The following is a 27,558-nucleotide window of genomic DNA, read 5'->3' as shown; positions in this document are numbered from 1 at the left end:
GGACAAGATACCCTGACCCGGCCATGGGGACAGGAACCCTAACTGTGGAGATGGATGAGGCTCATAGAAAGCCAGAGGAGGGGAGCCTTAAGTCCTATAGGCAACTTGGGTCTTGACTATAGCTGCTCCATCCTCCTCATGATCATGCCATGGTCAATTTAGTGTTTTGTTGTTTTTATTTGCAAGTCCTGGGACTTGAGTGCTGTTCCTGAGCTTCTTTTGCTCAAGGCTAGCACTCTACCACTTGAGCTACAGCTCCACTTCCAGCTTTTTCTGAGTGGTTTATTTGAGATGGGAGTCTCACTGACTTTCCTGCCGGGCTGGCTTTGAGCCATGATCCTCAGATCTCAGCCTCCTTTGTAGCTAGAATTATATGTGTGAGCCACCAGTGCCCCGCACTTTAGTTTTTATAACCAAAAGCCTGAGACTAGAATTGCTTAACCATCGATGCATCAAAGACAGATTTACTTTTTGGTTGTAGCAGATTCATGTGTGCTAGTGTAACTGGTTAAGAAAGCTCAACCTACAGTTTTGTGACAGATGTTTTATTTATAGGGAATTAAAATTTCAGCATATACATGACACAAACATATGTAGTGTACTTTCCATGATAGAAGTTACGATACTGTTCACAGAAAGGCCTTGAAGGAAATGAAGGAAATTACATAATGCATATGCTAAAATGGTACAGCTGGGGAGACGGGGTAACCCAGTGGCCTTTTGTTTATTTTTGTTTAAATAATCTCTGGATGCATTCAAGTAATACTGATCATTTAATGTTCAAAAAGCTTTTTAATAAACAAATTCAGAGTAAAATTAGTTGAAATATTAATAATATGATTTAATTGGTACACAGTATTTTCAATATACAATCAAGATGATGCACAACACATAAAAGAAAAAGAAAGTAAAGGAAAGAAAAGTTGATTGCACCCACACGTTAAAAGGCTTTTGTTTTGGGGAAGCTGCGGTTCAGTATTTATATAACATTTACACACTGTAGTAAACACAGAGTCCTATATGTAGTGCAGCATTAGGGGTAAAGATTCTCTCAGATCTCAGAAATGGACGTCAAGTGTCTATGTGGCTACATCGTGTTACATGCGCTTGGGCTGATTTTCCTGTCATCACCCCGCTCACTCTGATCCTGGGTGGGCAGTCAGTCTCTCCACCCACTTCCCACACACTTAAAAGACTGCGATTTCTCAGACACATCAGACATTCTGCAATCTAAAAGCAGCACTCTGCCTGCTTGCTCAACCTCTTCTTGCTTCCATGATGGTACGTCACCCTCTTAGTGTCCTGTCAGATAATCTTGGGTCGAATCTGAAGCAAACGAATCCGCATCCTCATTGTCCGAGTCATCGCTGCTGTCGTCAGCAGCCGGCTCGCCCGTGAGGGCTATACGAGCGTAGTCGTCTGTGTCTATGGATTTGCAGAAATGGATGGCATATTTCAACTTCTCCTCAAGCACCTGTTTACAGGAATACCGGGGCAACTTCAGCAAAAAGAAGCAAGTGTATGATTCCGGAAGGAAGTGATCGGGTGGGTTGTATTTATCCAGCACCTGTTGAGGGAGAATATTAAATAATGGGAGACTGTGTCGCGCAATAGGTATAACTTCAGTTCTATTTTATTATGTTCAGTTGATACTAACAAGAAAAAAATCATGTAATCGAATAACAAGGTAGCGGAGAGCACAGAATGTAGCCAATTTGAAAATTAACAAAGAGCACCTAGTTCCTAGGATTTTCAGTAAAAATTAGTAATTAGTTATGGGGATAACAAAATGCTATTCATGCATTCCAATAGAATGGTCCCAGCATCCCTTGCTAACACAGATGGCAGCCCCACTTGCTTGTCGCAGGCCCTACAGTGGGGCGGGAAGGGCCTCGTACGCAGCACTCCCCCACCTTGGGGAAGCTCTCTGGAAGTCCAACAGTCCTCCTTCAGTCACTTCAGATTAAGAGATTAGGAAGCAGTACGAACTATGGACGAAATCTAGGAATTACTACTTTTTAAGAAAACCTATATGCATTCTCAAGGATGTCCTTGAAAGACCAATCCTTTTCTCCCTGGCCAGAGGTGTGGGTCAGGCTGGGCGAGGCCTCCCTGGGCATCCAGGTTGATCAGAAGGCAACTGTTTCTCACCACTGGACCAGGAAGTTACAAAACCAATCAAAATCCTCTCCTAGGCCTCATGAATGGTTACGTTTTTCTCAGCAGACTGTTATTTAAGTGATTGACTTGATTCAACCAAAGAATCAGACAGATGTTTTCCATGGTGTGTGTTTCAAACCTAGAACAGGCTGACGTAAGAGCAGTATGTACTGATGATGGGCAGATACTTAGATCCAGGATCATAAAACTGAGCCTTCAAACCTGAGGGGCTGGGTGTTCTCTCTTTTCATTTCCATAAAGATCAATCTGCTGCAGGATTGTGTGCCAGGGGCACATCACCTCAGCTGATGCTAGCAAGACGTTAGCCTGCTGAGCCTTACCTGAATAACAAAGTCTCTGCCCCGGAAGTCAGCAATGGTCCTGGGCAACCTTGTCCGGCCCCACACAAAGCGAAGGAAGAGGGAGCGCTCTGTGTTGGAGAAAGACTCCATTACCTCCCAGAACCACTGGATTAGGGACGCGGAGGGCTCGATTCCTTTGTAGGTTGCCACTGACTTTAGAAGATGCAGTGGGATGTCTGGGCTGCCACATACCTGTGGGAAGAAAAGTAGGAGGGCTGGCTGAGCATTTCCCCTCACAGCGTCCGTACTACATCCTGCTTTGGGTCCCAGGTGGACCCTAGTGCAACCCTCAAGCTCAGCCTCGTGTGGGGGTGAAGAGGGCACACACACCTTAAGGGTGTTTTCGCTCCATTCCACGTGCATGGGTCTGAGATTTCTAAATACAAGATTTTAAGGAGGAAATCAACCAGGGATACTGATCAGAAGGCTGGCACAGGGCGGGGCCTGCATACCATTGTCTCTAGTTCGTATCCAGTGAACAGAGAAAGAAGGGGCACGGGCACCACGCGGGCCATCCCTTCCCGGACGGCAGCCACCTGCTCATCAAATTCATGGAGTCTGGAAGAAAACAATTTACTTTAGACTTCTTTCTTTGGTGGTGTTGACTTTTGTTCTCCACACAGTATGGCCATCACAGGGTGCCCAGCCCGGAAGGATGGAGAGAGAGAGGCAACAAATCCATGTTCTTTACGGAGAGAAACGACTCCAAAGCTTTACATAATACTGAGCTCACCTAAACTGGCATGCCAAAAATGACGCAACCTAGCTACTCTGCACATACCAAGACTCAAATCTCAGCAATCGTAGCAAACCCAGGAAGGAGCCAGAATCTGACATTGCAGCATCAAAAGTGAACAGTCTAGCTCAGGCCTAATGCACTACACAAATCTGGGGCAGATGCTGTGCTTACAGTTCTTGAAACTAGTTGAGGCTCTGGAGCAGACCCCACACCCATGAGAACCGCCTGCAACCAGAGTCCAGCAAGCAAAGCCCATCCAACATGCAGGGCCCGGCCTGAACACTTTGCTACCCCCTGGCTGAGCCAGCTGTGGTGCCTTAGACGCATGCTCATTTGGCCCTGCTGGCAGCTGCTTTGTAGTATGCACCTGTCCCAGCCACAGTTCTTAAGAGACCCATCCCCTAAACATCCCCTATTCTAGTGAGACTCAGAAAATCCATGTACAAGAAACACTCAGACATCTGGTCACAAAATACGCTTCATGACCACAGAAAGATCATAATGGGAGCTAGAACCATTAGCATCTTTCCCTCTGGGGGGAAAAAAACCCAAATAAATTATCTAAACAATGACTTTTGCTATTTATAAAGGCAAAGCATTTGAGGCAGATGAGCACAGACCTGTAATTGATTGCCAGGCGGACATACTCTGCACGGTTGTCCAGGGTGATATGTGTGTGCTTGGAGCTGAGCTGGATGTCCTGGCCGCTGGCACTTGGGACAGTGAAAGGCAGGCTCATGGCCTCGAACTCCTCAGAGGTGGCTTCGTTGTCACGGATGTACATGAGCCCAGGAATAAAGTCTTTATCAACCTGTCAAGAAGGAAAGGAGTCCGTGTGATGGATCAAGGGTTGTTTCTGAATCACAGACCCCAGTCCACCGCCAGCACCCTCAGTCACAGGATGCAAGTGTACATGTGCACCAACGCATAAAAGATGGCTACACAACAAAGCATTTCTTCATCACCCAAGAAGCTGGAGAAAGGACTTAGGTGAACAAAAGATCTTCGCCTTAACTGCTGAGAAACAGCTGTAACTGATGAGGGATGGCTGCTTCTCTAAGCCAGGGAAGGGGATGAAAGGCAGAGAGGGCCTGGCTGGGGTTGCCCCATCAGGCCCCTTTCTGCCAGCCCACGGCACTGCCTGGCTTCCCCCACAAGCTCCTGCACAGAGAGCACAGCGAGCCTCCTTTTCCTGCAAGAATACCACCAACTGGATGGAGGTCAAGTTCTAGAGGCCAACTGGAGACCTCTCTTCATGCCTGGCAGGGGCTCAGAGGTTAACAGCCCAGTAGAGCCGGAGCAGGCTGTGCCTCTCAACCCTTGCCACCCCTGCCCGACAGTCCAGGCGAGTCACCTCACTGAGGTCTGCGATGGTGAGGCTCATCCCAGCCAGCTGCTTCCACACAGGCTCGGCGAGGTTGAGGCTCAGGGGACTTCCGGTTCGGATGGCAATGCCCAGCAACACTCCTGATCATTCCAATCACAGGGACAGAGGGGCTTAGGACAGATGGCAAACTTCTCAGGTTCATTCAAACAAGCCATGAGGTTAGCATTACCCAAACTCTCAGGTCTGAATCTACCATTAAACAGTGTGCCCCAAGCCAGGCGCCGGTGGCTCACACCTGTAATCTGAGCTACTTAGAAGGTTGAGATCTGAGGATCATGGTTCAAAACCAGCCCAGGCAGGAAAGTCTGGGAGACTCTTATCTCTGATGAACCCCCAGAACCACAAGTAGGGTTGTGGCTCAAAGTAGAAGAGTGTTAGCCTTGAGGGAAGGAGCTCAGGGACTGTGCTCAGGCCCTGAGTTCAAGCCCCATGACTGACTAACCCAAAACAAAAATTATTTTCATTGGTAAAGGTGCTAAAAGTAGGTATTTCTAACATCTACTACCATCTCCAGACAATACACTGAGAGCAGATACTAAGCTAACTTTCGAACTGCTAGTGCAGTGACAGACAACTGAGAAGACCCACCCAGGAAGCGGAACATGCTGCAGTGCACGGGGGCCCTGGCGGCCGGGTTTAGCAGGTAGCAGTCTCGGTTGGCTCCAGATTCGTCCCTTCCGTTTGGAGTCACGATCAGAAGTGGAGTGAGTCCATTCTGCAGCTCCTCACAGATCTCCGCTATGGACTCACTGTAGCCACCCCCGCAGTCATCCACAGATTCACCTGCGGGAACAGAGCGAGCAAACTCCCAAGCTGTCCTCGCTTGTCTGTGGGGATAGCGCTCTGGCAGCTAAGCTGTGCTGGCTCCCTGGCACTTGTGGCTCCTGTGTCTCTCTGCCCAGCCCCTCCCAGGAGCCACAGATTCACCAGTGTGTGGCCAGTTCTCACCCACAAACTTGACTTTCCACACGCGGTGAGGGAGGAGGAGGCTGTCGGGACTGAAGGAGCTCATCTTTGCACACATCTGCCCAAAGACAGACTTGGTACCATCGGGGCCTGCTAAGCCGCCTTTGCTCCTGGAGCGCTTGACCTAGACAGGAGAAAGAACAAAGAGCATGAGACAGCTGTGGTGGTACAAGGCATATTCCACCCATCACCTGCGACACACACACAGCAGGCCCAGGGCTGGTCGAGGCTGAATAAGCACGCTTCCAAGCAGTCACGTGCACCGTGACCCCTGATCACGTGGGGTGTGGGCAGCCGTGTTGCAACTGTGACAACTCTGCCTTGATATGGACCTTCTTATCTTATAGCCCGAGTGACGTCACCATCTTCACCGCCACTCACTTCTTCACTACATCATCATAACCTCAAAGGAACAAGACCCTGGGACCACCAAAACCCATCCTCCTTGAGGACTCGTCCCTGTGGTGCCTCCTGCAGTTTCTGGCCCGGACTGTGTTTTGGAGGCACTTCGGAAGCTTAGCCTCAAGATGATGAATGACAACTTGAAAAGTTGGAAAAAAAAATGTTTCTAAGACTGTATTTTAGGGCAGGGATGTAGTAGTAAGAGAGCTCATTTAGCATATGCTTAAGGCCATGGGTTCAAATCCCCAGTACTTTTGTAGCTTTTTTTTTTCTTTCAGAGCTGAGGACTGAACTCAGGGCCTTACGCTTACCAAGCAGGCGCTTTTCCACTGAGCTAAACCCCCAGCCCCAAACCCCCAGTATTTTTATGCTGAGTCTTCCAGGAAAAGTCCTCACTATCTGTAACTCACTTTAGGTGAGTTCTAGGTTGAACTTAAAGCAGCAAATTCTCCTTGGAATTAAGACTAACAAGAAAAAGAAGCCAGGCACCAGTAGCTTAAGCCTGTAATCCTACTGACTTGGGAGGTGGAGATGAGGAGGATGTCAATTCAAAGCCAGCCTGGACATACACCTAGGACATGAATTGGTAGCAGGACACTGAGACAGACCACCTCTCATTCTAGCTGTGTGGGACATGTGAATAGGTGGATCATGGTCTAGATATATGCTGAAGTTCTTTTTAAAAAATAATGAAGGCAAAAAAGGTGGAAGGGCTGGATGCTGGTGGTTTATGCCTATAAACCTAGCTATTCAAGAGGCTGAGATCTGAGGATCATGGTTCGAAGCCAGGAAAGCCTGTGAGACTCTTATCATCAATAAACTACTAGGAAAGAGCCTGAAGTGGCAATGTGGCTCAAGTGGTAGAGTGCTAGCCTTGAACACAAAGAGGCTCAAGGAGAGTACCCAGGCTCAGAGTTCAAGCCCCAGGATCTGCAAAAAAAAAAAAAAAAAAGAAAGTTCAGGCCGTGACAGTTTGCATACCTGCCAGCCTTGCCACAGATGTGCACATCCAGGACAGAAATGCTATATAGTCACTCTGGTTCAGAGCTGGTATCCTGTGTTCACCTTGGATTCACCAAATGTTCCCCTACTCCGTGTTAGTTTGGGTCAAAAAAGACTTGTGTGGAGCATTTTCTAGCCTCAGGAGAGGACACAATGTCCTGAGCATTGTGCCGTGAGACACTTGGCTGCGGAGGCTGAGGACACAGCTGTACCACAGCAGCCCATTTGTTAATCCTCACTGTACACTGGCTGAGCAGAGATTCCCTGCCTCTTTTCTTTTTCTTTCTTTTAAAGAACCTACTCTGTTTGCTATCTACCTAATTCTTTCTTTCCCAAAAGGGTGTTGAGCATTTTTTGTAATGCACAGCTAGGGGTATAAAGGCAAGTTGAAAATCTAGGATGAGAGAGAGAGACAGGAGCAGTGTGGAAAGCAGTGTGGTTATCCGGGAACTCCAGGCTCTCAGCAGACAGGCTTCACTGGTGCCCTCCAGGCCTGGATACTCCAGTGAGAGCCCCGACTGCACGGAGCCTGCGTGTCTTTGTGGGGCAGGTATCTGGTCCAGAAACAGTCAGTCACTGTGCATTCCTTAACTTAGAACTTTGCTCTGTCTCCCCAAATGACGCAGAGCAAACCGAGATGACCGTGTAAGGTGGGGAAATAAAAGCTTTTTTTTTTGAATGAACCTACTAAACAGCCCATTTATTTGTGGAACTGGCTGACTAACTTGCAGCCTGGAATTCAGATGCTCTGACGTTCATTGGTGGAGAAAGCAGTCCCACCCATGTGGTCACATGGAATGTCCAACAAAGCACAAGAGTTTGATGTCTTGATTCAAAATGCCCCCAAGTACAATTTCTAAAAAAACCTCTAGTCATGTAATCCACATCAGGGCAAAAATCATGTGTTAATACAAAGGTTTGGGAACAAACGATTTGTTCTTCATGGCTGTTTCCGATCCAAGAGGCATCTGAGAGGCGCGGCCAATTTCACTCATGTATTTTAAAGGTCAAGTGTCACACATTATCATAATCACCGGCCAGGACTTTTCTTTAATTAAATTCTTAAGATGGTAAGTTTTTGGAAGAGTCGGCAGCGGTATCAATTCCTTCCTTCTGTGAGCATATTGGATATTCCGAGGTATTAAGCTAGAAAACTTCCAGAACCAGAGAGGGTACAGCCTACTGTCTGCACTTAAGCTAAGGTGGCAACTTAAGATGCACTATAGACAGCCCTGAAAAAATCCTCACCAAAGGGATCTCCCGAGTAACGATGTGGGAGATACATATACTTCATTCAGAGGGGAAAGCAGCGAGTAACAGAACACAAGGCTCCAGCTTTCCTTCTAACACACCCACACTCCCTCCAGAGAGGACATAGTACTTATCGCTATGTGCTGTACTTGAAAGCCAGGAAGGCTCAGTCTTCCGGATCTGAGTCTGGGCAGGTGGTTCACTAGCCCCTAACCCTCCTTCCAACTGCCTTTTCCCTCAACGTTGACTCTGCTCACTGGGCAGCCAGAAATATGTGGCTTGATTTCATTTTTTTCCTTTTTTGCATCTTTTTCTTTGTTTTTTTTTTTGGGGGGGGTATCTGGAATAAATTTTTCTTTCATTTGAAAGAGAAACACTTAACTGGGCATCTGTGGTTCACACTTATAATCCTAACTACTGAGGAGGCTGAGATCCAAGGATCAAGGTTCAAAGCCAGCCTGGGCAGGCAAGTTTGTGAGACTCTGTCCTCCAATAAATGACTCAGAAGAAGCTGGAAGTGGTGCTATGGCTAAAATGGTGTAACACTAGACGAGCAAAAAGAAGCATTGGGACAGTGCCCAGGCCGCCGTGAGTTCAAGGCCCAGGACTTGCAAAAAAAGAAAAACAAATGTTGAATGCCTGAATGCCTTAGCATCAAAGAACTTCACATCCAGGAAACATCACACACAGGATGGTGTGCTCTTTAAGCATGGACTCACAAAGGCCCGCTGCAAGGATACCTCCCCTCAGACTGCAGCGACATGTTTTATACCCTGAAAAATAAAAGCATCTCTAAGACCATGTCACAGGTACGTGCTGTGTGTTACCTGGATACGGTTCAGCTCCACCACAGGACCGTGTTGACGATCTCGCACCATGGTGGCTTGCACTACTTTCCGGAATGCTGCCTCCTAAAACACGTCAGACAAAATTTAGAATCTAAAGTAGAAAGCGTCGTGCGTGAAGAAATGATGTCATTATTGCTTAATATTCTCTGTTCCTCAAAGTCAGACTTCTTGAAACAGAAAACTGTTAATTCTCCTTGTTTCAGTTGCAAAGTACCAGGGGACCAGTTTGGCTGGAGAGGCCAGGCCTTTTAGAAGACCAAGGCAAAGACAGAGCAGCGAGGAGGGGAGGGAGGGGGTGTGGCCAACACCTGCTCCCATTCTGGTCTCTGTTAAAAGCCTTGTGAGAAGCAGCATCAGGTCACAGCAGCACAGGTGAGGACAGCTGTGGGACCGCCAGGGACATACCAGCAAGAATACCATCAGGGCAGGGACTTTCCATGGTTGTAGGAATCAGTGGCCACCCAGAGCAGCGGGAGCAGGGCTCTTGTCTGCATCCCTCAGGGACCCAGGAAGCTGGAGCGGAAGTAAAACTAACAGAGGCCTATGGCAGCAGGCTCAGATACTTCCTGCCCTGGGTCCTGGCCAAAAAGAGCTAGTTACAGTGCAAAAGAGTTTTAACACTGGGGACCAACCAGAGGCCCTGCTCTGGCAGCCAAGGGGTTAGGGCTGGATTCTGATTCAGGTTACCCTTTGTTGTTGCTCTAGTTGTCAAAGGCCCAGAGTCAACTCTTCATGCCCACTGATGTCCACTGTCACTGCTTGTGAATACACAAATACCCCACTGAGGGCCTGTACTAACTGAAGAAGCTTCATACTGACTCATGATTTCTAGCTAGTTCTATCTGGGTAGAACAGGAAGACCCCAGCCAGATGGTTGGACTACTGTGATACCTGAACCTCTTTCTAAATCATCTCATCAAGCTGCTCACGCACCAGAAGCTTAACCGCTTCTAGTGGCAGGGCTTCCCTTTCCTCTTTTTCTCTGGCAGTACTGGGATTTGAATTCAGGATCTCATGCTTACTGCTCTACTACTTGAGTCGTGCCCTTAGCCCTTTTTATCAAACAGGGTTTTGTACCTATTCCTGGGTTGCCTCTAATCTTCCTGTCTTCACTTATGGCCCAGCTGGGATGACAAATGTGCATCACCACATTTAGCTTTTATATAGGCTGATATGAACTTTTTGCCTAGTAGGCCTTGAACTATTATTTTTCTAAATCTTGCCTCTTGAGTAGTTAAGATTACTTCCATATTGGCAGGAAATGTTTAATTTCTTACTCAGACATTTTATTTCTAAAGGAACTCTAAATTACTAAAAATGTCTATGGGTTAAAACCAGTCTGGCTAATTTCAGATGTCCTCATTCCTAATTCAGCTCCTACCCTTGTGAAATGATCTGCAGAGCTAGGTTTGGTGGCTCATGTCTCTAATTCCAGTTCCTTGGCAGGCAGAGATCAGAGAGGATAGCTGTTTTGAGACCAGGCCATGCAAAAAGGTAGCAAGACCCCATCTCACTAGATAAGCTGGGTAGCTGGGCATGCGGATGGGGGTTTGTGATTCTAGCCACAAGAAAGGCTGTAGGTAGATAGATCACAGTCTCAACACAGCCCCAGGAAGAAACGTAAGACCACACCTAAAAAATAACTAAAGCAAAGAAGTTCAAGTGGAAGAATGCCTTCGTGGTAATGTGAGGCTGAATCCACACCCACTGCCAGCGTGGGGGAAAAATCATTTCACAATACCAGCCACTGAGCTTCTAAGCTACCTCAAATAACTCTTAGCTCCCTCCGGTGGACATCTCTGGGAGAAGACATCACAATTTTTCCTTCTTGTATTGATGGGAAATTTGCGCTAAAAACTCATGGCCAAGCATGCTGAGAACTGCTGTGTGAACAAAAACTCAGCTTTATGGATTGCATGTGACCCGTCTATTCTTTTAGGGAGACGGAAGAAAGAGATTGCAAAGGGAAAATGCATCACAATACTATTATGTTTTCAGACAAACTCCAAACGGGAAGAGATTTTTGTCTAGTTTTTCATTGATAGATTTTAATACACAGTAACACAGGCTGGCACACAGCTGCGTGACTTGAGTTCTACAGTCTACATTCCTGGTATAGGGATTTTTGTGGAGCTAAAAGTGACCACTGTGCCCCAGATCTCTAAAAAGTACCTTTCCCTGAGATATCAGGATCCCTCGGAGTGTGTCAAAACCAACAGAAGGCCCAAGTCCAGTTTCGTCAAGAGAGCCCTCCAGGTCAAACATGGGGATGCAGGGGCAGAAGAGCTCGGAGATGTGGTGCAGCAGCAGCAGCCGGTTCCTCAAGGAGATGATGGGGATCTCCTGCAGGTGGTTATACTCCATGGGGACCTGCAACGTCGAAACTGGGGAGTCAATTTTGGTGTCAAAGGCACATGCAGGCCAGTTTCTAAATGGAGTTTTGTCTGTTTTGCCCATCGTGGGGCTTGAACTCGGGGCCTATCCCCTGAGATCTTTTTGCTCAAGGGTAATGTTCTACCACTTTGAGCCACAGTTCCACTTCCAGTTAACTGGTGGTGAATTGGAGTCTCATAGACTTTCCTGCCCAGTGTGGCTTTGAACAGTGATCCTCAGATCTCAGCCTCCTGAATAGCTAGGATTACAAGCACGAGCCACCAGTGCCTGGCTCCAAATGGATTTTTTTTCTTCCATCCATTTTTAAAAATTTCTTTATTGAGATTAAGTAATTACATAAACTTCATAATATTGTGGGATAGTGCTATTTAGCTAAAGTCACAAACATATTTTAACCTTCACAAGGTGAATTGTCATTATCATGGTCTATAAAGCTTATGAACTTGATTCTTTTTAAACAGACGCATTAGCATTTCTGAGTTGAAAAATCTCACTGTGTCTTTTCTAGGATAAGGTTCTGAATAGTTTGAGACCAATAATGTAAACTAAAGAGAATGCTAAAAATATCAAGTCTACATATTTACTGTGAAAAATACAGGGCATGTTATTATGAGAATCGTTTGGTGTTTATATGACAAAGAAGGCAAGCCATCGAGATACTCAGGTTTGGTTAGCTGGCTTGAGTATTAAGATTTTGTTTTTCTCTGGTGCTAAGGCTGGAACCCAGGGATTTATACGTGCTAGGCAAGCATTCTTCTACTGAGCTATGCCTTCAGCTCGGTATTAAGGCTCTACAAGCAGTTTTTAGATTGTAAACTGAATTACTTTGAATGAGGCTGTGTGTGGCTGCACACTCGTGATTAAATACACAGACAGTCACTGTCACAGGCATCCCTCTCCCCATGTTACTTGCTGTCCTGACCAGTACTGACCTGTGCAGGGAGCTTGCCAGCGCTGGCTGGTTTGCTGGTTGACCAGGCAAGGGTATGTGCCGAGCCGCAGGCCACACGGTTGACCTTCTTACCCTGAAGGGCAGCTACCAATCGAGGTCTCTGGATGGCGTTGGTGGTCCCATCTCCTAGCTGTCCCTCGTCATTGTCACCCCATGTATAAACTTCGCCTAAAGGAAGGGAATTTGGAGTAAAAACATGAATACCAGGACAGGTGAATGTTTTCCCATCACAACAGCAATATGCACTACCTTTCTTTGTGTTCGTGTTCTCCTCTCTGAAAATCAACTTCTTGTGTGACCCAGAAGGGAATACACATCCAAAAAAGCTGACTCGCCCTCCACAGCCCATGTGGGGTCATACCTTTTCTAGTGGGAGGCACTCGGCCCTGATCTTAAGTATCCAGCCTTAGTTTATAGGACTAGATGTGCAACTGCAGCAGCTCTCAATCAGAACAAGTATCGATGAATCAGATGGAAATACCCCTAACAATCCCATCGGCTATGACATGGTACATAGAGGGAAAAACTTTTTTTTTAAAATGAACAAAAATCTCAGTGTTTATGGAGTATAGATATTCATATCCTACACATAACATTATTTATACAAATTATACTTCTCAGTTTACCGTGTTGGGATTCCAACTATAAAATATTACTATAAAAATATTCTAAGGTCACTCACCGGTGCCTAGCATAGAAATAAGCTTTACGCTCTCTAGAGATAAGGTTCGTTCTGTTGTGTCTACAGAACCTCCGTAAGGTATCGCACCACCAGTGAGCACTGTTCTGTAAAGCACACTGCCTGCAGGACACACAGTGCTGTGCTGTGTACTCCTTCCTGCTCTCAACACGCCAGTCCTAAAGCATTAGGTGGATGAGACGCAAAGGTATTGTTGCAAAGAGGTGTGGGGAAGGGTCTCAGTTGGGAGTGACCGAGCCTTCACCCAGAGGGTGGCTCAGCACGTGTATAGGCGGGGTGAAGACTCACACAGGGGAGATTACGCAGGGAATGATGGGATGTGAGGTACATAAGAAAGAGCAGTCCAACCATGACATGAGGGATAGTGAGACCCAGGTTTCTCCACTAGAGGAATGACTTCTAAGTGTGGAAAAAGAGAAAAATCAGAATGAGCTCCATAGTAATAAACCAGAACGAAGGGTCGTGGTGTGACATCATGGTTTTCAACATATATCAACAGACAAAGAAATAAGCATAAACTGTAAATCTGAGTATTGTGTAGATGCATATTCTCTGTCAACCAATGCCTGGGGAGCAGAGACCCTCTAACTGTCATGAGCACATGTATCACCTAGATCTTCTAAATACCATTTCCCCTCTAGAGACACCTGGGCTCCTTGGGAAAATGTTCAATTCTAGGCTTGGGGCGTAGAAAGGATGAGATGAAGCTGGACTGTCTTGTGCTAGAAGAAGAATGTAATCATGACAGGTGTACATCATGACATAACGCCAAACAGAAAACAATCTGAGGATCGAAAGATTTACACTTCTATAAGCTCATTTATAAATGTTCGATTTAAGCCAGGCGCCGGTGGCTCACGCCTGTAATCCTAGCTACTCAGGAGGCTGAGATGTGAGGATCACGGTTCGAAGCTGGCCCGGGCAGGAAAGTCTGTGAGACTCTTATCTTCTATAAACCACTAGAAAACCGGAAGTGGCATTGAAGCTCAAATGGTAGAATGCTCACCTTGAGCTGAAGAGCACAGGGACAGTGCCCAGGCCCAGAGTTCAAGCCCCACGACCGACAAAATAAAAAAAAAAAGGAAAAAAGTTTGATTTATACTTATATAAGTCTTAACAGGTAGGCTAATGGTTAGAATACTATGTATTTAGTTCAAAACTGTACAGCCTTTTTTGTTCCTATGAGGACACCTTGCTCAGAAGCCCAACAGATGGACTTGCAGGACCTTGCACAAGCCCCCAGAGCAGCAGTGCTAACTTGAGAAGCCTTATTACATGTATGGCCTTGCACGGTCCGGTCTGCCATGTCAGGCATCCCACCTACCGTCCTCTGTGCAGCACACACAGTGCAGGGAGCCGGTGGCAATGGCAATAACTTTCTTCCCCTGCAGCCCCTGGACCTGCCGTGGTCTCCGCACGTGATCGTCAGATCCATGGCCCAGCCTGTGATAGTCACCTTTGCCCCTGCAAAGAAGAAGGATGGGATACACCAGGCCAAGGTCATCTCCTGTCTACCCTTCCACCCTCTTGGTGCCAGCTTTATACAGCAGGATGCAAATCACAGCCCGCCGTAACTGTCACATTCCAGTCGATGAGAAGGCACAGTTCCAAATTAAAGGTCTGGTGTGGGTGAGATTAAACAGGATCCTGCGTACCATGTATAAACAGCTCCAGATTTGGTAAGGGCGACAGAAAACTGAGATCCACATTCCACTTTAACTACTCCAAGGCCAGTGAGAGAATCAATCTGCAAGGAGGGGGGGTGGAGGGCGGAGAGGGAAGGTTCAATTAGACTCCATCAAAGTCACTGCTGACTGTTGCAACCATTTTGACTGAACTAAATCTACTAAGAATTCTGGAAATCTGTACCTGTGTAGAATATTTAGGACAACTTAAGCCCACCTCTACTTAACCAAAGAGCTCCCAGGAAGCAAGCAGAAGGAGCATCTGATGGGGTAGCAGACGGGCTGACATGGGTAACCGCAGGACCCAGCACACATCACCAGTCAGGGGACACTTACCTGGGCTAGACCTCATCCCCTACCAACCCCCTCTCCAGGCCCATAGAGAGGCAGCATTGGACAACAGAGGAGGGATAGCTAGGAGTAACTAAGTCCTGTCTCTCTACTCAGGTCATCTAATTGGTAGTCTTGTGACGTACCCCTCCCTGTACCTGCACATCTAGGGTTTAGGACCCTCCTCATTCAGCACCCCAGGGTCCCCTTGGATTTCACTTACCCGGTCCTCGTTTCTCCTTACCCAGCAAACTGCTCACTACCTCTGTGAATGTTCTCACACTTAAGTCCCCATATTTCAGTATAAATGTAAACTAACCTTTCATTTGCTTAGCTAGGGTCATTTCTGGCCCTGTCACAATGGCATAGGCATTATTCTCTAACCTTTCCACGCTTTAGCATCCTAATAAAGTTCAAAGCCTTTGACTAAAGCTGCCTTAAAGTCCACAATAGAACATTTTTCATAAAGGTGAAACCTCTCCTGCAATATATGATGTGGTTAAAATAATGTATACTCGTATGGGACAAAGAGCTAGAAATAATGAAAAGGGAGACAGCCCTAAGTCAGCAGATCAATATGACTAAGGGAATAAATTATTATTGCTGCTGCTGTTGTTGGTGGTGGTCGTGAGGCTTGAAACTCAGGGCCTGCGCACTGTCTGGGTTTTTTCACTCAAGGTTAATGCTCTACCACTTTGAGCCAGAGTGCCACTTCCAGTTTTCTGGTGGTTAATTGGAGATAAGAATCTCACAGACATTTTTTTTCCTGGGCTGGCTTTGAACCATGATCCTCCAATCTCAGCCTCCTGAGTAGGTAGGATCAAGGTGTGAGCCATTGGTGCCCGGCTGGGATTAGTTTATCTAATTTTAGCTGATTCAAGCTGCTACTTTCTGGGTAGCACCCTAGAGGCAAGAAGCCTATGTGGTTGGGCCAAGGCCCTTTCTCTGTCTGAGAGACCTGGGCACATGCCACCTGGTGAGTCAGCTGCAGGTGTATCTGTATGCTGTGTCACTCTCTGTTCTGTACTTGAATTCTCCAAGCCCAAGAAGGGAGGAAGCTGAGAACAGACAGGATCTAGCTTTCATTTACAGTATCTATGTCCCAAGTCCACACATAGAACCTGAACTACTCCACACTTTGGGCAACCAACACCTACAGTTTAGTAGGCCCAAGACCTAAATAACTGATTCCCTGGGCATCTACTAACCATCCACTGACAAAGGCAAAAGTCAGTCTGGTGACTCCTTTCCTGCAGAGCAACCTTGCCAACTCAGTACCGCGTGGCCTCTGCGTTTGACTTCTCACAGAATCAGTCCTTTCAGCAAGCTCTAGTATATGTGCCATCTAAGCTGAAGTGAGGGGAATTATGAGCTATCTCGCTCCTCCAATGTGTCTATATACAAAATGAAACCACAGGCTCTTTGGAGCCTTGTTTGGATTATATCCAGCCCCGAGAGGCTTACAAAGAGCACTTTAAATATCTTAATGCCTTGGACCCATATTCACTTTGTGCTCAATTCCCTCATGTATTTTTCTTTTTTCCTTTTTATCATCAGTTGTGGGGTTTGAACTATGGGCCTGGGTGGCTGTCCCTGAGCTATTTTTAGCTCAAGGTGAACACTCTACCACTTGAGCCACAGTGCCACTTCTGGTTTTCTGGTGGTTCATGGGCGATAAGCCTCACGGACTTTCCTGCTTGAGCTGGCTTTGAACCGCCATCCTCAGATCTCAGCCTCCTGAGTAGCTAGGATTTACAGGGTGAGCCACCAGCGCCTGGCTCCAGTGTATTTTCTGTAAGAAGGTAAACGGGAGCCTACGATGATCCTGAGAAGCACCGTGGGGACAGCAGTGGTAGGGCAGGAGATACCTTCATGGGCACTTTGCAGCCATCACTGCCTCCTCTACCCAGCTTGCCATAGTCCCCATCTCCCCAGGACCAGACGGTGTCGTCATCGGTGAGGCAGAGCGTCTGGGCGTCACCACTGCCACAGGCAATGTCTACCACACGGTGGCCCTGAAGTACTTCCACCTTCAGAAAAAGGGGACACAGAGGTTAGCCAACCACACACAAAGAGAAGAATTTACAATGCCACCATTTTTTTTTTTTTTTTTTTGGGTTGGTTGTGGGGTTTGAACTTAAGGCCTGGGCGCTGTCCCTGAGCTCTTTTGCTCAAGGCTAGTGCTCTACTACTTTGAGCCACAGCATCACTTCTGGTTTTCTGGTGGTTCATTGGAGATATCAGTCTCACAGACTTTCCTGCTTGGGCTGGCTTTGAACCATGATCTTCAGATCTCAGCCTCCTGAGTAGCTACGATTACAGGCGTGAGCCACTAGCACCCGGCTCCAATATGTTTTTATATGAGTGTTTGAAACTTTTACCAGGAATGAGCAATTTTAATACAACTAAACAGCAAACAGTTGGCCTCTACCAAACTATATCGTATCCTCACTTTATTCATGGATTTATTACCTGTGGTTTTGACCATGCATGGTCTAAATAAACCCTAAAGCAAAATTTTTCATTCTTACACATACTTGACAGAACTCCACATACTTGAAGCGGCTCTTAGACTCAAGGTACTGTTAGTTTTGCTTAGTTTTGTGTGCTCTGTGGAGTGTTTTCCTTTTAGGGAAAAATATTCCCCCAAAAAACAAGGTGAAAGTTACTGTGCATCATTTAAGCGACAAAGTGAGAAGTTTAGATCTGCTGAGCGGAAGCACATGCTTGGTGGAAGCTGAATGGTGTCATGTGAAGCCGTACAGTACTGCACACTACGCATCCTGAGCAGCCATGGTTGACTTCTTCCACAGCCATCTTCTTGGAACCATATATCCATGGGTACCAAGGGTCTACTGTATAAATCTCAACTACAGGAAGCATTCTGTTGAGCCAATTCTACACCTCCATGCTGTTCACGCCATCTTTTGAAAGGAAATGTATACACCGATATACTTTTTTGAAATTTCTATCACAAAGAAAATGGACTTGAAAAAAAGCCAATGGTCATCGGTCTTAAGATGAAAGAGAATATAGAGGATGGGGAAGGTATTTGGTATTTCAAAACGGTAACGACCATGGCCAAGTGCCCCCATGCCCAATCCAGGGTTAAGGAGTGAGCAGTGTGGTCTTCGGCTTGGGCCTGGGTCTTTGAATGTGGCACCTTCTCACCAGCTTTGGCTTTAACTGGTCCTCACTGTCACTGTGGCCCAGGCGGCCGTACCGGCCTTTGCCCCATGTGTAGAGGTCTCCAGCTGCTGTGACGCACGCGCTATGGGCTCCGCCAGCAGCAACGTCAACCACTTCAATTCCTCTCAGAGACTCAATGACACGAGGGCGGTCACACGGACTATAAGAAAAGACACCAAATGTAACTGAAACACACTTTTATTTCTGAATATTTTAACACCTACTGAATACCACTTATTCAGGAGGTACCTATCAACAAACGCGTGATCAAACGCTTTAAGTCAGTAAGGAACCGAGGTCAACGTTTCACAATCTCCTACTTATCTCTCTTTACACAGGAGCCCTGACTGCCAGAGTACACATTTCATACTTCCAAATCGGAGGCAGAAGGGGTGAATGGGCTGAGAATAAGTTTAACGGTTTTACAGGTTAAAAGAGAAATCATGTACCCACTTTGCTACAAATTAGCTGTGTTTTCTATTTCCTCTATTTCCCTCTACCCTCTAACCTAATCTATCTACCCTGGCATAATTTTTTTCCCTTATGTTTCTTTTATTCAGGTTTAAGATTCTTAAATCTGTAGAGTTTTAAATTTATAGTATTTTTGCTTTTGTTGTTTTCTCCTTTCCTTTCCTCTTCCATCCCTCCCTCTCTCCACTCTTTTTTCTACTTCCAGCATTTGTGGTTGCTAGGTTGCTCTACTGATGAGCCATGCCCCCAATCCTGTTTTTGACCACTTATTTTTAGGATAGGGTCTCAACTTCCCTCTCTGGTGTGTGCCTAGACTATGATCCATCTACTTTAGGCTTCTCATAGCTGTGCCCGCATCCAGCTTCCATCGATGGAGGAGTTTTGTGGACTTTACTGCCTGGGCTGGTCCCAATCCTCCACATCTGTCTCTCATGTAGCGTGGCATGATAGCTGTATGCCACTGAGCCCATTGATGGACTGAGAAGGGGGTCTCATGAATTATTCTGACTGGGCTAGCCTCAAACCATAATCCCTCTGATTTTGGCTTTCACATATTTAGGATTTCAGGTTGGTGTCACTGGTGCCCAGCTGGTTTAGTTTTTAATCAACTTGGAATTCCAACTATTATTTCTTCAAAACTTCTCACAGCCTTCTTTTGTTGATTCCAATTGTACATATGTTAGGCCATGTGAGGTCATTCCAGGGCTCACTAGCGTTCTGTTCACTTGCGTGTTCTTTCTGTGTTCCACGCTGGACAGTTTCTACTGTTGTATCTTCTACTTCACTTATCTTCTCTTCAACAATGTCTGCCCCATATTCTATCCAGTTCATTCTTCATCTCTGATATGATAGTTTTCATCTTTAGCACTTTGATTTGAGCACTTGAGTATCTTCCAAGCTTGAAATGTTTACCACATTTCTTTCCATCTTCTTGAGGATATAACAAGTGTAAAATAATTCTTTCAGTAAAGTTTCAGCTGGCAATCCTATACCTGTGCCATTTCTGGGTCAGTTTCGTTTTTATTTAAGAGCAGAGGACTAAACTCAGGGCCTTGCACTTGTGAGGCAAATGCTCTTCCACTGAGCTAAATCCCCAACCCTGCACGAATTGGTTTTCATCCTCATCTGGGTTATATTTTCCTGCTCTTTTGCATACCTTAAATTTTCAAGTGGATACAGGTCATTGTGAAGTTTACCTTTTACAGGGGCTTGATTTATTTGTGGTCACAAAAATATTCTTTAGCTCTGGCTTCTGAACTGTTATTTATAAACAGCCTAATCATTTCTGATTTTCAGGTGATTAGTAGGATCAAAACAACAACTACAGTATGATGAATTTTTTTCTTTACCATTGGGCACTATTTTGGTAGTTTCCTCCATGTCCTGTGATTTATGAGCTCTCTGGGAGCTCCATCTCCTCCCTAGGTAAGTTGTAGTGACTGTTCCTTATAATCATTTGGGTGGTTTGTCACTTGGCCTAATACACAGGTGACTGTCACATTGGTACTGCAGGACTGAGCTGCTCTCCTTGTGCAGCTCACTTCTTCTCTTGCATTCTGCAAACTCTAGATACCTTCACCTCCCGGACTTTGAGTTCTTTACACTACCCAAGTTTTCCAGGACATGCCTGGATTTCTCCTTATTGTGCAACTGCCTCACAATCGTCTGCAGATAGTTGATTGGCAAATTCATGAACACTACTTTGCTATCCTATGGTAATGTCTTCAGGGCTCTTGACTCCTATGTATTTTTTCCTGGTGATTTTTAAGTTATTTCTAGCATAAGGAAGGCCCCTATTACTCCAGTCAGGCTGGTACTTGCCTAAAACAAACTGGTTCCTTGGTTTAAAAAGCGTTTTCACTTATGTGTGCTTCCTCCTCACTCCTGCTCTTTCCTCTTTAGTTTTAGTATTATGAGTGCTACTCAAATGTGACTTAGTAGATGATATGGGCTGAATGACAGAAGAGGTTACGTACTTATAAATCAAAACCACAGACTTGGATTTTAGCTCCAAATGTAGAAATCATATATATAAACCCACACCGTGACACTGAACTCATTTCTGGCAAACGAGTAATGAGCAGACTATTGTTAACATGGCTCTACAAACCAAAGTGGCGATACAATGTCTTAACACTAGAAGGAAAACAATGCTGGAGTACTGCTTTCACACACTACCTTCTGTTGCCATGTCCCAGCTTCCCATCTTCTGCTTCGCCCCACGAATAAACTTCTCCTTCGGAAGAGAGGGCAAGGCAGTGTTTTCCTCCCGAGTTCACAGCCACTTTCTTAATGAACACGTGCTGAATGGATTCCAGCAGCGTTGGGGTGGATACCGACTCGGTCCCTCCAATCCCTAGTCTGCCACCAGCACCATAGCCTGTGGCATACAACTGCAAAGAGAAAAAGGAATAGTGATGTCAGATTCTCACCCGAATATTCCTGCACTTAATAAAACAACTGAGTACTCTAGACTTTTTATTTATTTTTTACCGTAGAGAAATGAAAGAATTAAAAAAAAACCACAGGAAAGTTTAAGATTTCACATGCTCTTGTTTGCATGAGTGGCTTCCAAATGCCCATGTAAAAGGCTTGGTCCCCAAGATGGCATGATTGGGAGGTGATGGAACTTTGGGAAGGGAGGGGTAATTGGGCAGTGACCTCTGGGTTATTGGTGGCATGTCTCTTTGAAAACAACTGAGGGGCCCTCTTTCCCTCTCTCACTTCTTGGCTTATGTGGTGTGAAGTTTGTTTTACCACATTACGGCCATGTGGCACCTCCACAAGAGGCCCCAAGTAATCTGTGTACTGTGTGTAATTGTGGATGAGGAACCATAGGACTAGGATTTAAATAAGACTTTCTCCTTATGAGTTAATTATCTCAGGTATTTCTTTATATTGATCAGAAGGCAACACACACACACACACACACACACACACACACACACACACACACACAATCAAAGCTCTAAAAAACAAGAGCATGCAATTATTATAAATCCCATATTCACCAACTCTATATTGAAACTAACGTTTTGTCCCTGGAAGTATTCCTTTTTGTTTAGAATACCACCACAATTAATACTGAGATGAACAGACAAGCAAAAAAGATTCAGTTACCAATTTTACATAAAAGCTGACAATATGACTTAAACACCCCACAGGAAAACTATACACATATTTAAATCTTTTAGCTAGGGAGCAAGAAGTAGTACAAAGTACTAATCTTTTCATTCTAAGTGTATAATTGTTTGAGGACACAACACATGGTTGTCATTAATTTGAAGAAAACAAAGATCAGACATCATTTCCAAACACACAGCAAATATCCCTCTTGTAGAATTGAAATGCTACTTTAAACACTTTTGCAATGTGTTCGTGCAATGACACCACAGTACAGAAGAGGCAAGGGTTAAAACAGGAAATGAAAGCCCTAAGGAGGCTTCTCCTGGGAAGGTTTTGCACATGCTGTGGAGACTGGAGACTAGAGGCTCAGAGGAGGTTAGGAAGGAGAGGCTATATAGGGCTCCTCCCTCAATCTGCCTAAAAAGAGAACAAAAAGAAAGTGTCTTTCTTAGTACTGAAGGAGGGGAAGAATATCACCTGGGATTTCTTTTTTTTTAATTTAATTTAATTTTATTTGTGAACATACTGTACAGAGGGGTTACAATTGCATCACCTGGGATTTCTTAACCACAAAAATCAACCTTTTTTTTTTTTTTTTGTGGGTTGTGGGGCTTGAACTCTGGTCCTGGGTGTGGTCCTTCAGCTCTTCAGCTCAAGGCAAGTGCTCCTCCACTTAAACCACAATGCCACTTCCACTTTTCTGGTGGTTTATTGGAGATAAGAGTCTCACAGACATTCCTGCCTGGGCTGGCTTGGGGTGATTCTCAGATCTCATCTTCCTCAGTAGCTAGGATTATAGGTGTGAGCCACTGGCAAAATCAATCTTTTAAGTTGGATTTTATTCTATATTTATGTTAGCAATAGATTGAAATCCTCAGGTGCAAAGTAATTTTATGATGGCTGAGGTTAGTAATGTTCAAATTTATAAATTCTCAATGGACGAGACTTCAAATTAGGACTTGAATAGTTTCTATATGGATTTCTATATAAGTGCTATGGAAAATGATTAGCTCATTTCTTTACAATTATATAATTTGTTTTTCATGGGGCTTGAACTCTGGGCCTAGGCGCTGTCCCTCAGTTCTTTAGCTCAAGGCTAATGCTCTACCATTTGAGCCACAGTGCCACTTCCGGCTTTTTCTGTTTATGTGGTGCTGAGGAATGGAACCCAGGGCCTCATGCATGCAAGGCAAGCACTCTACCACTGAGCCACCTTCCCAACCCTACAATTTTATATTACATAGAGGGAAAGATGACATTGTGAGAACAGGATGTTCAGATACTTAAAAATTATTGAAATTCTAAACTGATCTATCAAACAGCGGATTCTATCAGTGAGAGGGAAATTGGAGAGTTGGAAGCTGAAGCTGAAGAAATGATCTAGCTATGGCAGAGAAACACAAGAAGACGAAACATGAAAGCAGGGGTCAGAAACAGAAAGACAGCAGTCAGATGCTATCTTCCAGGGAATATGGGAGAGACAATATGTAGAAAACAATTAGGCTGAAAAAATTTCAGAATTCTTTAAAAGACCAATAGCTCTCGCTTCTTTGAAGCCTTTAATTCCTGGCAAAAATAAACAAGTAAAGAAATAACAAAAAGGCTGGCTCAAATGAAGAGAATCTAATGAAGAGATATCCAAATAAATCATAATAAAACTAAACCACCAAAGAAAGATCTCATAAGTCACCTTAATCTGACTGTTGATATTTACTGACACATTAGTGACAATGAAAATCAAAAGGCAGAACAATAAAATACAAGCAGAAATATAATTATTAACTGGATTGCCCTCCCTCCCCCTGTACTGGGTTTTGATCTCAGGGACTTGTGCCACTTTCATCCTCTTACCTCTGACTCCTGAGTAGCTGATTATAGTGTAAGTCACCAATTTAGATTGCTTTTGATAGGATACTATTAATTATTTGTCTGGGCTGACCTGGAACCACAATCTCTCTATTTCTACTTTGCCAGTAGATTATAGGCATGAGATTACAGGCATGCATCATCATGCCTAGCCCTGACAATTACGGCTTATCACAGGTCCTTTCTATGTTTTTGTGGTGCCAGGCCTCCAAGGCAACTGCTTATTACCAGGTTTTGTAAGTGAACACATCCACACCTGCTCTTTACAATGTTAGGACCTCTTTCATAGTTGCACAAAGCCCAAACCACTTTTGTGTGTTTTATAGAAAATGTCTGCCAACTCTAACCTTAGCAAAAGGTAAAAATAATTTTAAATACACCCCCCCACACAAGACAAATCACAGAACTATCCAGGAAAAGAATATCACCTCAGAAACTGGATGACAAATCTGGATTGTTTTAAGTTAAAGAGATAGCTACTGCAGTACCAAAACAGAGTAGGCTCATGTAAGACAGAGCACTGCATGAAAAGTATGTCCTCATGAGCATGGAACCCCTCAGATCCCTGGGCTAATTGCAAACCACGATAGATAAATCATCCTGATCAAGAAGTCTTTACCAGAGAAAACAAGCTTGCTTAATATGAGAAAACCCATGAGTGGAATGCGCTATATTAACTCACTAAGGGAGAAAGCATCTGTTCAGAAATATTTCAAAAAACAAATGTCAGACATCAATTCCCGAGCAGAAATAAAAGAGAACTTTCTTAATCAGACAGAGGGTGTGTGGTTAAGTCTTAGTAAGCGCTTCCTCCATGGTCTGACAAGGTCATTTCCAGGACCACGATTCCTGCCTGTTAATTCTGATCCAATTCCACTGAGCAGGCCCAGCTCCCTCTCCACCACCCCATGTACAGATTATGGCTCTCTACAAAGATGAAATGTTTTTAAAACCCTTGAGCTATATTGTAAGAAGATCACTACATACAATGTCAATATGAAAATAATTATTTTTATACATCAGCAGCAGCATTTAATTTTCGGAAGATGGCATTTAAACAGCAAATGAGAAAGAAATACACCTAATGGGGATTAGAGGCAGGGCTCAGTTGGTAGAGTACCAGCCAATGAGCCAAAGTGTCAGGTACCAAGTTCAAATCACAGTCACGGACAAAAAAGAAAAAGAAAGGAATATATATGTCAAAAATTTTAAGACATTTGCATAGAAGGGTAATTTCAAATAAAACTTAAGAGTTATAGTATGTATCTAAAGTTTATAGAGAAATCTTAGAACTGTAATTGTTTCCAGTGATACTGTAAGTATGATTAATCTTGAGACAGTACTTAAGCACACATTCTTACATGTACAAGGATCTAACAACACAACACACCTAGCCATAACCACATCAGTCTTAGTGACAGCATGACACACACAAAGCGCACCTTACCTTGCCATCGGCTGTCACAGCAAAAAGTGTCTGCTCTCCTCCGATCAACTGCACGGGTCTGAGGGTGGCCAGGGCTTCGCATGGAGTGGGAACTTTAACTTTTGCACCCTCGATGCCCCCAAGCTGGCCCCTGTGATTATGCCCCCATCCATAAATGGTTCCACTGCCACCAGCAGAAAGAGTCCAATCATCTGGTCTCCTACAACACACAGCATAAGAATATGTGACACTGGAAAGAATTTTCTTATTTATTTTTTGGGTCCGGTCGTGGGGCTTGAACTCTGGGCCTGGGTGCTGTCCCTCAGCTCTTCAGCTCAAGTCTAGTGCTCTACCACTTGAGCCACAGCACCACTTCCAGCTTTTTTCTTTTTGCTTATGTGGTGCCGAGGAATCGAACCCAGGGCCTCATGCATGCGAGGCAAGCGCTCTACCACTGAGCCACCTTCCCAGCCCTGGAAAGAATTTCATGTGGAGACAGCTAAAGGAACTTACACCTGTAATCCTAGCCACTTGGGAGGTGGAGACTGGGAAGATGAAGCTTCTAGGATAGTTTGAGACTGCTTCAACCATAAAAGATGGTTATAGTGGCATGCACCCTGTCATGCAAGCTACCTTGGAAAGGGTAAATTAAGAGGTCATAGTTCAGGCTGACACAACAATCCAAGATCCTTATTTGAAAAGTTACCTAAAAGAAAAAGATCTGGGCATGTGACTTAAGCCAGACAGCAACTGCCCAGCAAACATGAAGCTGTGAATTCAAATCACAGTACCCTCCTTCCTTTCTTTCCTTTGCTTTTTTTATTTTTGTGACAGTCCTTGAACTCAGGGTCTGAGTGCTGTTCTAATGTTTTGTGCTCAAGGCAGGGCTCTACCACTTGAGCCACAGCTCCACTTCTGGCTTTTTGACTGTTAATTGGAGATAAAAGTCTCATGGACCTTCCTGCCCAGCTGGCTTTGAACAGCAACCCTCAGATCTTGCCTCCTGAGTAGCTATGATTACAGGTGTGTGCCACCAGTGCCTGGCGATTATTGCTTATTTCTGATGTTACCAACCTGTTCATCCACTGCACAAGTTGTTCATCTTGCTCTCTCTTAAAAATGTCATGGCTCTCATGAAGAACATCCATGTTTTCACTGTCTGCCATTAATTCACGAATTTTCTTAGCCACCTAGACAATGAGATTATGAATTGAACACTTGTCAAAAAATAAAAACATGAAATTCTACAGTAAGAAGGCCAGAAGAATCCCTGCATGGAAAATATCAATATTAGCAACATGATTTTTATATTTAGTAAATGAAATCAAGTCTAGATGCTAAGAAATTGTCTAGAAGGCATCACTTTATCTTTACTAAAACAGAACTCATGCAAATTCAGTGTGAGATTACTCACATTCACCTCTGTGCTTCTCTTCCTTGCTGGTATTTCTTAGCAAGAGAAAAATTTCTATGTCTCATTATATTGGTATGTCTTTTACATGACAGCTAAAGTCTGTAAGATCTTTGCAATACCAAAATCAAATGCAAAAAAGAACATGGAATACCTCATCAAGAAACAGACGGGGCAATGGTGATCTTTTGTCCAGAGCCACAGCAACACGGGATGCCATGCAGTATCGTCGGAACCATGCCCACTTGTGTGTCTCGGCACAGCAAGGAAGAGTGTCTAGCTCCAGGTCACACGCAAGGGCTACCAGTACCTTCAGCCACCAAAATTAAACACAAAACGAAATGAAACATAAGGATGCTTAGGAATGCAGCTGCCATTCCACTGTCCCCCACTGTGTGCTGAGTGATGGTGAAGGTGCTACCACTGAAGATCCTTGCTTGGAAGCTCATTACTGCCCTAAAAGTTTCTAGTGATGTACCTATACATAAGACCTCAGACTCAGATCATACAAGCCCTCCAATACCCATGCCCTGCCTCAACAAACAGAAAGACCCATGTATCTCAAAGCATGCTAAGATTTATATAATGGCTCCAGGTAGAAAAGTTTCATGCATCCAGCCATTTCTTGAGATTTTTTTTTTCTTCCTTTACATTCACCTTCAGCAATACCTAATGACTGCTCTCAAAGAAGCTGGGAGTGTGGTAGAGTGCTTGCCTAGCATTCACGAAACCATGGGTTCCATTCCTCAGTACCACATAAACAGAAAAAGCTGGAAGGGATGCTGTGGTTCCAGTGGTAGAGTGCTAACCTTGAGTAAAAAAAGCTCAGGGCCTGAGTACAAGCCCCAGGACTGGCAAACAACGAGTCCTAGAACCCAGCACCTGGTCCAT

At 44.8% G+C, this 27,558-nt stretch overlaps 1 protein-coding gene across 1 annotated transcript in view; it reads right to left on the bottom strand.

Annotated features, from left to right (window-relative positions):
- Nucleotides 1-798: 798 nt before the first annotated feature.
- The window catches only part of Herc2 (HECT and RLD domain containing E3 ubiquitin protein ligase 2), a 139,734-nt gene continuing 112,974 nt past the window's right edge, over nt 799-27,558 (bottom strand). The window contains exons 71-88 of the mRNA XM_013011908.1: nt 26,822-26,977; nt 26,331-26,446; nt 25,278-25,476; nt 21,017-21,231; nt 18,350-18,527; nt 17,047-17,208; nt 14,819-14,910; nt 14,488-14,627; nt 12,444-12,631; nt 11,290-11,487; nt 9,097-9,180; nt 5,597-5,738; nt 5,237-5,431; nt 4,616-4,728; nt 3,882-4,072; nt 2,975-3,080; nt 2,502-2,714; nt 799-1,567 (exon numbers count right to left, since the gene is read on the bottom strand). Coding sequence (XP_012867362.1) covers nt 1,295-1,567; nt 2,502-2,714; nt 2,975-3,080; nt 3,882-4,072; nt 4,616-4,728; nt 5,237-5,431; nt 5,597-5,738; nt 9,097-9,180; nt 11,290-11,487; nt 12,444-12,631; nt 14,488-14,627; nt 14,819-14,910; nt 17,047-17,208; nt 18,350-18,527; nt 21,017-21,231; nt 25,278-25,476; nt 26,331-26,446; nt 26,822-26,977 — 2,961 coding nt within the window. The 3' untranslated portion in view covers nt 799-1,294. The remainder of the gene's footprint in view (nt 1,568-2,501; nt 2,715-2,974; nt 3,081-3,881; nt 4,073-4,615; nt 4,729-5,236; nt 5,432-5,596; nt 5,739-9,096; nt 9,181-11,289; nt 11,488-12,443; nt 12,632-14,487; nt 14,628-14,818; nt 14,911-17,046; nt 17,209-18,349; nt 18,528-21,016; nt 21,232-25,277; nt 25,477-26,330; nt 26,447-26,821; nt 26,978-27,558) is intronic.

This window comes from Dipodomys ordii, unplaced genomic scaffold, assembly GCF_000151885.1.
Source record: "Dipodomys ordii isolate 6190 unplaced genomic scaffold, Dord_2.0 Scaffold15, whole genome shotgun sequence".
Classification (NCBI taxonomy): Eukaryota; Metazoa; Chordata; class Mammalia; order Rodentia; family Heteromyidae; genus Dipodomys; species Dipodomys ordii.
The sequence above is the reverse complement of the archived record's forward strand: the minus strand, read 5'-3'. Positions and strand labels throughout refer to the sequence as shown.